At 35.7% G+C, this 9,878-nt stretch overlaps 1 protein-coding gene across 1 annotated transcript in view; it reads right to left on the bottom strand.

Moving 5' to 3' along the window:
* The window catches only part of St7l (suppression of tumorigenicity 7 like), an 89,839-nt gene that overhangs the window by 10,818 nt on the left and 69,143 nt on the right, over nt 1–9,878 (bottom strand). Inside the window, exons 11-12 of the mRNA XM_023701753.1 lie at nt 6,689–6,710; nt 76–226 (exon numbers count right to left, since the gene is read on the bottom strand). Coding sequence (XP_023557521.1) covers nt 76–226; nt 6,689–6,710 — 173 coding nt within the window. The remainder of the gene's footprint in view (nt 1–75; nt 227–6,688; nt 6,711–9,878) is intronic.

The raw sequence follows: 9,878 nt of genomic DNA, 5'->3' as shown, positions 1-9,878 counted from the left end.
CAATCTCATTTAAAAAGACCTGTTCACACAATGAATGCCTAGCAATTAGTGTTACATTTACAAAAGAATACTTACTGCCTTCCCAGGTACACTGCAACAGATTAAGAGCACCTTCTATCCGTTTCCAGTGCTGAAGATGAAAGAAAGCATAAGCAACTGCTTCACTGTCACCCCGTTTCAGAATATGTTCTGGTGGTAAAATCAAACTTTTCATTTCTAGCAAATACTGCAAGAACAACATATACATACATACAACAGAAAAAATTATATTGTGCTTAGTTCAAACATCTACAAAAACATTCAAAATGCTATAAAATCAAATCGATATTTAAGTCAAATTGATTTTTTAAAAATTTATATACATTAAAATAGTGCAAAAGACATGAAAGATCTTCTGAAAATTTGTTTATAAAATGCTTGTACATGCAAATTATATTTTTATAGCAATTCTAAAAGTCAGAATGATTCTATAAGTAACAATATGGTAAAAAATGTTCTATGTGACTTTGCTAAATACAAAATAGAAACTCAAGCTGAACAAGTAATTTGAGAACAAATATTTATTTTCCAAAAATGAATTATTAAAATTATAACACAATTTTTGGAATAATACCTTGTGACAATATTCAATTTTCTTTTTTTAATTTCCATTTTATAGATTAAAAAAATGTGGAAAAATTCAACTGAACTTATTATAATAAGTGCAAAGCATTATGCTTGTTAGAAAAATACTACCACCACCAACAAAAATATCTTCCCTGTTCTCTGAGCTTCATAATGTAATGGGAAAGAGTTCTTAAGTAAATAAATATAGCCAGACTGTGATGAATATCTTATCAGAGGCATAAACAACATACATGGATATATGTATACGTAATATTTTTGTTTTAAAAGACATCTTTGAGATAGAATTGACATACCTTAGAACTCATTTATTTAAAGTATACAATTCAATGTATTATACTCACAGGTATATGCAACCATTATCACAGTCAATTCTACAACATTCTTATCACTAGAGAAGGAAACCTGGTACCCTCTAGTCACCACTCTCTACTCCCGCGGACCCCAGCCCACAAACCAAGCACTAACTTATTTTCTACCTCTATAGATTTGCCTACGCTGGACATTTTATAAAAATGGGATTCTATTATATGTGATCTTTTGTAGCTAGTTTCCTTCATTTAACATAATGTTTTCAAGGTTCATCCAGATAGCAGAACATGGGGCTGGTGAGATGGCTCAGTGGTCTAAAGCACCTACTTAGAACAAACTTAGCAAAGCGCAGGGACCGTGGTTCAATCCCCCAGCACCACATGCCAGCCAGCCCCGCCCCCTGGTGGGCTGAGCTGGACACACACACACACACACACACATACACACACACACATAAATAAATAAAATTTAAAAAAAATAAAGAAACAGATAGCAGAACATATCAAATATCTCATTCCATTTTGTAGTCCAGTATTATCCCATTGTATGGCTATATGGATATACCAAAATTTGGTTATCTATTCTTCAGCTGACAAACACACCATGTCTCTTAGGTTGTTTTTACTTTTTGGCTGTTATAAATAATACTGCTATTATCATCTGTGAATAACTTCTGGTATAAATATATGTTTTCATTTCTCTTAGATAAAAAACCCTGGAGTAGGCCTTCTGGCTCACATGATAATTATATTTAGAATGTATTATGATTTACAGCTCTAAATAAACCACTTGATGGGATTTGAGCTGAGATTTAAAGATAGGTAGTTATGTGGAAGAGCAGCCTGAAGGAGAGAATGGAGAACAGGGGAGCACATTCAAAGCACAGGCCCATCTTGAAGACAGGCCCTGAACCAGAACAGCACAGATATACACAAAGGATTGGAATACATACCTCTTACGCTCCAGCGATTTTTCTTCACATATGAAATGAAATTCTATTTTTGACTCTTGAAGAAAATACTTGTTCTAATATAACTGATACCAAAAGCAGTATAATCACAACTATAATACTAATCAAGGATACTAGTTATATAAAGAAAGACACAAAATCAATCACTTGAATATCATCTTTTTACAAGGTGGGAAACCATAAACAAACCTTCAAAAAATATTTTTAGTTAGCTAAGTCTTTCCTCCAAAAACTAAGGCCACAATGCATTTTCCTTCCAGAGTAGGTTTGAAACAACCTCTTTGGTTCTAAACAATTTGATAGTAAGTTATGTGTCAGATCCTATTAACTTTTTTTAAAATTTTATTTTTATTTATTTATTTTTCCATAATTTTATTGGGAAACAAATAGCAATGAGACAGTTTCAAACCAAATTGATAGGGCAGTTTCAATAATTAACACATTGCATACATTCTTCCTAGTGATTAATTGCTGTACAAGATGTGGACATGATATTCTATTTACAAGCTATTAACTTTAATTTTTTTTTTTAGGGAAGGGTCTACAAGGTGTTCAGGGTCCTCGCACTACTAGACTGGACTCATAGTGATCCACCACCTGTTTACAGCCTCCCAAGAGCTGGGATTATAGGCGTGCGCCACCACACGCCCAGTCTCAATTGCCATCTCAGTGCGCCTCAAGGGCAGGGCTGGGCAGGGCCCGCAGAGCAGGCCTGGGAATGAATCCCCATCCCCCCCTTGCAGGCGCTTTAATCTGCTGAGCTATTTGGCTGGCCCTTAACTTCTATTATAAAATATAAAAAGAGATTCCAGATGTGTCTCAAAAGACAGATTCTTACACTTCAAATTCCAGTAGCCTGGGTTATTATACAAACTGAAAATACCAATAAAAGGGCCAAATTTATGAAATAATTTATAAGACTGCTACAAACAATAAGACTCTGGAGAAAATCCTAAAATAAAAAGTTTGTACTGGTTTTGAAATTTAAACCTTAGATTATTAACTAGTATGTATACTCATCAAATACATATAAAACAATTTTTTTCTTTATTTACAAAAGTATTACTGAGCTTAATGCCCATCTTTAATTGCTCTTACTCTTGATGTCTCTGGCTCTGTTCTCAGAGAATGTGTTAGAATGCAGTTCTGCTCATCGATTTATTTTAGCAGATGTCACAAACTATGAGATTATTTACTAATCCACTTGGGGGACTTAACATTTCCTATTCAGTTTCTTAAAGGAATGCAGCAGAGGTTGTGTCCTGGTCAAGCAAAGCCCATTTGCTGCCTGGTTGGGTCCTCTTCCCTTAGTGCCTTGGGCTTATATTCAGGAGGGTAATATTTTTTCTAATCCTCTCTAATCCTTGCCCATTTTTTGAAACACAGTAAAAGATCACTCCTACTAGGCAGCTATGGGAAAATGGACTCAAATAGCTGACCTCTGACATGACTCCTCATGTTCTTTGTAAGTACCCTAAAAGCTTCTTCACTAGGTAGCAAACAAAATTGGGACTCACAGTGGATAACCATCACAAAAAGATTATCTCATTTTCAGAAGAAAATTCTTTACTCTTAAACCAAATCCTTATTAAAATTCTGCTTTATTTTACAGATACAAAGAAAAAATTCCAAATGATGCCAGGAACTTTAACTCCTAAAATGGCAATCATTTTTTATACTGGCAACTACATCTTTCCCATCAGCAAATATCCTTTTCAATTTGAATTTACAGCAAAGCGTTTTTTCAGTTTCTAATTTGATAAAAATAAAATCCCAAAATATAAGGAAAAATTTTTAAATTAAGAAAAATGTATTTAATGGGGTGGGGTAATGGGCAGTGATTAAGCACCTCTTCGATATGTACAATGCCCTGGCTTTCATACCTAAGCGTGTGTGGGGGCACATATACACAAACATTTAAAGTAAGTCACAGGATTATTACTTTTTTCTCCTTCATAAACTGTTATTCAGGACTTTCTGCTACTCAGTGTAGGCCACTGGTTACTGCACAGTAGAAAGCATACCCTTCATATTCTACTATAGTACCTAGCATATAATTCAACTCAAGGTAGGCATTAACAAGCTTATTAACTGAGTTGATCCGATAAACATAGCTAAAATGTCTTCGAATTCATATTTCAGTTTTTACTTAAAGATATTTTCTATCTCTGAGCAAATTAAAACCAAACCACAGCAAAAACACCTATCAGATTTTACTGTATTTTTTAATAGTGCTAGGAATCAAAGTCTTTACCTTTCTTTTTCTCTTTTTGTGGTACCAGGGATTGAACTCGGGACTTTGCACTTAATAGGCAGGCATTTATACCACTGAGCTAATCCTTGGTACTTACATTTCTAAGACTATGAAAAGTTAAAAATAGTGCTAGTTTATTTTCTTTTTGTATTTTATTTCTGCCTAGAAAAGTACACTCAGTGTACAAAACTGCAAACCTAACAAATATAATTTGTGTTTGTCTAGATTTCTTTTTCTTGGTGCTTTTTAAAAATTTTTTTGGTGGGACCGGGGATTGAACTCAGGCCCTTGTGCTTGCCAGGGAAGTGCTTATTCTACTGAGCCATCTCCCTGGCCCCTCCATTTCTTATTTATTTATTTATTTATTTATGTGTGTGTGTGTGTGTGTGTGTGTGTGGCCAGCTCAGCCCACCAGGGGGCAGGGCTGGCTGGCATGTGGTGCTGGGGGATTGAACCGTGGTCCCTGTGCTTTGCTAAGCTTGTTCTAAGTAAGAGCTTTAGACCACTGAGCCATCTCACCAGCCCCTCGATTTCTTTTTTAGAGACAATACATGCTTTTGTTTTATGGTTGTGCTGGGGATCAAACCCAGGGCTTTAGGCATGTACTCTTACCACTGAGCTAAACCTCATTCCCATGAATAATATACTGATTACATTTTTCTGAAAAAGTATATAAAACTATAATGCAACTCACTCTTTATATATCTTATGTATCTCTTTCGCTCTCTAGACCTAACATTTAAAATTATATAGTAATCCATTAAAAACTGAGTTGCTTCATGAGAAAGATCATGCCAAAATTGTCATACTATCCTAACATAATTAACAAAAAAACCATGCAAGTTAAAATGGCTGAAATTTTTCAAGAAATGATGGATTTAAAATTCTACTTTTGTGAACACAGATAGGTTTCTGAAAGCAACATAGTTTTAAACTACAGACAGATCTATTTGTCAGTGTTTGCTGGGTGTTTGTCATCTCTAGGTAAGGTGTTGCACATTAAGTGGTGAATAAGACAAGAACTCTCATCTTGTTTACATAGAATAAGGAGAGACATAAAAAACAAGACTTAATCCCAACAAATAAAAATGGTATGACTGAAGTATTAAAGGAACAGAGAAAAGAAAACCATTATCTCTACTTGGGAAAGATTCCTTTAAAAAGGAGACAACAGATGAGTCGAGGGCTGGGAGGCAGCTCAGTAGAATAAGCGCTTGCCTGGCAAGCACAAGGGCCTGAGTTCAACCCCCAGTTCCACCAAAAAAACAAAAAAAAAAAAAAAAAACCAAAACCACAGATGAGTAGAGGCTTAGATTTTTTCGGTTTTGTTTTTTATTTGTTTGTTTGTTTTTACACTACCAGGGATTGAACTCAGGCCCCTGTGCTTGCCAGGCAATGCTTACTCTACTGAGCCACCTCCCCAGCCCTTAAAGACAGGGACTGTTTTGCTTTTTGGGGTTTTTTTGGTAGAACCGGGGATTGAACTCAAGCTTATTCTACTGAGCTATCTTCCCAGCCCAAGTGGAGGCCTAGAGAATGAGTAGGAATTTGTCAGGTGGGGAAATGACAGAGTAGTTATATAGTGGTAGTGATTTTGACAAAACATGCCAATCATGGGAGCCCTGACAGTGGAGATAAGGAGCAAGTAAAAGGTTAGAGACAGATACCTGGACCAGAGTGTAGAAGGATACCATGTGTAACACTAGGTGTTGGTCTTTATCCTACAGGCAAGAGGAAAATAGGTAGAGGTCTATAATTAGTGAAGGTAAGACAATTAGACAACTCTGGCAACAGCTAGAGAGAAGAGGAGCTGATGGGAAAAAGAACAGTGAGGAATCTGTTCTACTAGGTAACATAAAGCTGGTAAAGTCTTTGAGATGATTTCTATATCTATTTGTTTACAAATGCATAGAAAATACCTGGCAAGCTATAAAAACAAACAGAAATAGAGGTTACTTAAAAGAAGAGTTGAGAGAATGAGGGCATTTTCACTTCATAAACTTTTCAAGTGTCTGCACTGTTTTTGTAAAGCCCCCATTACTTTAATAATAATGACAATAATAATGTATGTTTAAAATATAGGTAGTAAAGGTACCCAGTGGTCAGTAAGAACAGGGGTAGCTAGTTATGAAAAAATGTTTCAAAGGTTATGAGTTGGTAATTTTGAAAGAGAGAGGTAAAGGCTAATGAAAAAAGATAATAAAGCTCTAATTCAAAATATATAAATAAAGAACAGGCAGTGTAGAGAAAAATAATAAAACTTCAAAATTAGGGGCCGGGGAGATGGCTCAGTGGAATAAGTGCTTCCCAGGCAAGCATAAGGGCCTGAGTTCAATCCCCGGTTCCGCAAAAAAAAAAAAAACCTTCAAAATTCAAAATTTTGAAACACATTAAAATATTTAAAGTACTTATTATAAGGATTTCCTCAACTAGAAGAGAAACAAGTCTGTAGGTGTAAAAGAAAGCCACAGTTAAATTACCAGCAAAGAAAACATAGTTGAAGACTTAAAAGCCAGTATCTAACATACTGCAAGATATTCCATAATATATCTGCAATAAATCAAAAATTGCTTAGGTCAAAACTAGTGTCCAATTAACTAATTTAGTCCCTTGCTTTTTACTGCAAATATAAAAATAAAAACTACTTAGGAAGCTGTAATTAAAAAAAAAAAAAAGACGTAATAATATATAGTCATATGGTCTCTCTCTTTCTGTCTCTTTTGTACTGCCCAGGATTGAACACAGGGTCTCGTGCATGGACGGTTTCTTTCATAACTTTAAAACCATACCTATGCTTACATTCAAATTCACTTTAATTTTGAATGGCTTTGATCTTCATAATTTTTCTCTAGATTACTTTTTGTAAATCTTAGAACAGCTTTTGACCAAAAGCAATATAATTCTGACCTGAAGTAATGATAATGCTTTATAATCTTCCTCTTAAAAGGAGAGGTTAAAGAAAAATCTCTCTGAAGACATCTGAAATTAAGGTACTTTGCTCTTGATCAGTCATGCACACAAAGAACCAATTTATCTCTGCAATTAGTGTTCCCAGTGCACATTCTATGAGATTGAACAGGCAGGCTGAATGCAAAGAGTCCACGTGGATATGTATTAGGGGAGACTAAGACAGTTCCCAGACAGGAGCAAACAGAATTCCTTATGCGAATAAAGTAAGGAAGGTATAATACCATCTAACAGTCTCAGGAACAAAAGAAGCGACTTTATATGGAAGGGAAAAGGGAGGGAGGCCACAGGAAAATTCCTATCTGTACACTGTTTAGACCCACACCTCAAAAGAAGCATTTATCTCAACTCTTCTACTTAGGTCACAATATAACATAATGGAAAGGCAAAGTCTTGTGCTTTAAGATTGGTCACTGACCTCAACAACATTTCCCCTTTTCTCCTTTTACTCCCGCTATAATACCCAGAATTTCAATTCAGTGAGAACTACCACTGATCTGGGTAGTTTAGCCAATGAAATTCAGTGGCTTGCTACGAAAGAGGTACTATCTTCTATAGAGGATAAAATTCAGAATATCATACAGGGTTCTATTTCTGGCCAACCACAACAGATTTTACTTTCTATGTATTATATCAACTTATTCTAAAAATTCTCCTTGCACTTATAAAACTTTCCAGGCATAAACTCTTTTCTTGGCAACTTAACACTAAAAATAGTGTTACTTAAAATAACTTTCAAAAGCTACAGGTATCATATTCCTAACTATGTATTTAAATCACAGAGATTTACTAAGCAAGTTATTGTTGTTTAATGTTCTATGTTTCTCATGCCCCAAGGGTTTCTTCTACAAGGCATAAAAAACTTCAGAGCGGGGCTGGAGAGATGGCTCAGTGGTCTAAAGCACCTACTTAGAACAAGCTTAGCAAAGCACAGGGACCGCAGTTCAATCCCCCAGCACCACATGCCAGCCAGCCCCGCCCCCTGGTGGGCTGAGCTGGCCACACACACACATAAATAAATAAATAAATATTTAAAAAAAAAAACAAACAAACAAACTTCAGAGCTAGGTGCTGTGGCACATGCCTGTAATCCTGGCACTCAGGAAGGTGAGCTGGGAGGATTATAAATTTGAGGTCAGCTGGGGCTTCCCAGTGAGTTTTAGGCTATCCTGGACTACACAGTGAGACAATGACTTTAAAACTCGTCCTTGTTAGACATGGTGGTGCATCCCTGTAATCCCAGTACTCAGAGGGGTGAGTCAGGAAGATCACCGTGAGTTCAAGGCCAGCCTGGGCTAAATTAGTGAGTTCAAAGCCAGCCTGTACTACACATGAAACTTCATCTCAAAATAAATAAATAAATAAATAAACAAACCCCACAAGATCCTCAGAGTGTTAAATAATTCAATTATCCAATTCTTATCTCAAGATCTTCATCTTTAGTTTATCTCAGCAAGGAATTCTCAATCTTTATGCTATAAGCACTTTAGGCTACAAGCACTAATGTAGTATTAATAATATTCACAAGGAAAGAGTATATATTGAAACGTCAAACAGTATTAAAAAAAATGGTGACAAAGCAATTACCACCATGGCAATCAATAGTATTTCTAGATATCAGACAGTATGTTAAGCATTTCACGTATGTTATCTCATTTAATGAGAAGGCATATAAAGTACTTTTACAGTGTTTTCCATGCTAAATCGAATTATTTTCCTTTATTAGAGGGTCATGTAAAAGGCACAGATTTAAATATGCAGTGCAGTGCATTTCAACAAAAGTAGCTAAGTGAGGTCCAGGTCAAGACAGAACATTTCCACTACCGGAGGAAGTTCTCCTTTCCAGTTAACTACCCATTCTACCTTTTGAGGCAAAAATCATTTTAATTTCTACCACCAAAGATCATTTTTTGTCTTTTCTTGAACTTCACATTAATGGAATCATTCCGTATGTATTCATTTGTACATTACACTTTTTTTTTTTCGGAACCAGGGATTGAACTCAGGCCCTTCCGCTTGCCAGGGAAGCACTTATTCCACTGAGCCATCTTCCCAGCCCTGTACATTACACTTTTTAGTTTCACCCATGTTTTATTTGCATGTCTAGTTCTTTTTCTTTTTTCCAATTGCTGAATAGTCTCCCACTGCTTATAGTGCAATATGTTGATTCATTTATCTACTCATGGTCATCTTGGGCTGTTTCTACTCTGGGCTATTATGAATAAAGTTACTGGCTATTGTAGCTTTCCTCATGACAGCCACCCTGTGTTCTCCAGGGTAGAGAACTATTTGTCTTCTTTTCTGCCCAAGCTCACTGTGTACAGCCAGTTTCTCCAGAAACTTCCCTTTTATTTTTTCAAGCAAACTTTCCCACTGTTAAAAAAATAAAAATAAAAAAATAAAGTTACTATGAACATTCACATCCTGGTCTTTTCATGGACTTATACTTTCATATCTCTTAGATACATAGTTTGGAGTAGGACTGCTGTGTTATAAACTGAAGCACATGTTTAATGTCATAAGAAATTGCCAAACAGTTTTCCAAAATGGTTGTACCATTTTGTAGTATTAGCAGTAACCTATGAATGTTCTTTCACATTTTTAGCAACATTTTTTCAGTCTTTTAAATTTTAACATTTTGGTAAGTATAAAGTAATACCTCACTGTGACTTAATATTCTTCTGGGGTCAGGGGTTTAGCTCAGTGGCACAGCATGTGCCTGGCAAACATGAGGTCCTGAGTTCAATTCCT

The sequence above is a fragment of the Octodon degus genome, unplaced genomic scaffold (genome assembly GCF_000260255.1).
Source record: "Octodon degus isolate 3935 unplaced genomic scaffold, OctDeg1.0 scaffold00140, whole genome shotgun sequence".
Lineage (NCBI taxonomy): Eukaryota > Metazoa > Chordata > Mammalia > Rodentia > Octodontidae > Octodon > Octodon degus.
The sequence above is the reverse complement of the archived record's forward strand: the minus strand, read 5'-3'. Positions and strand labels throughout refer to the sequence as shown.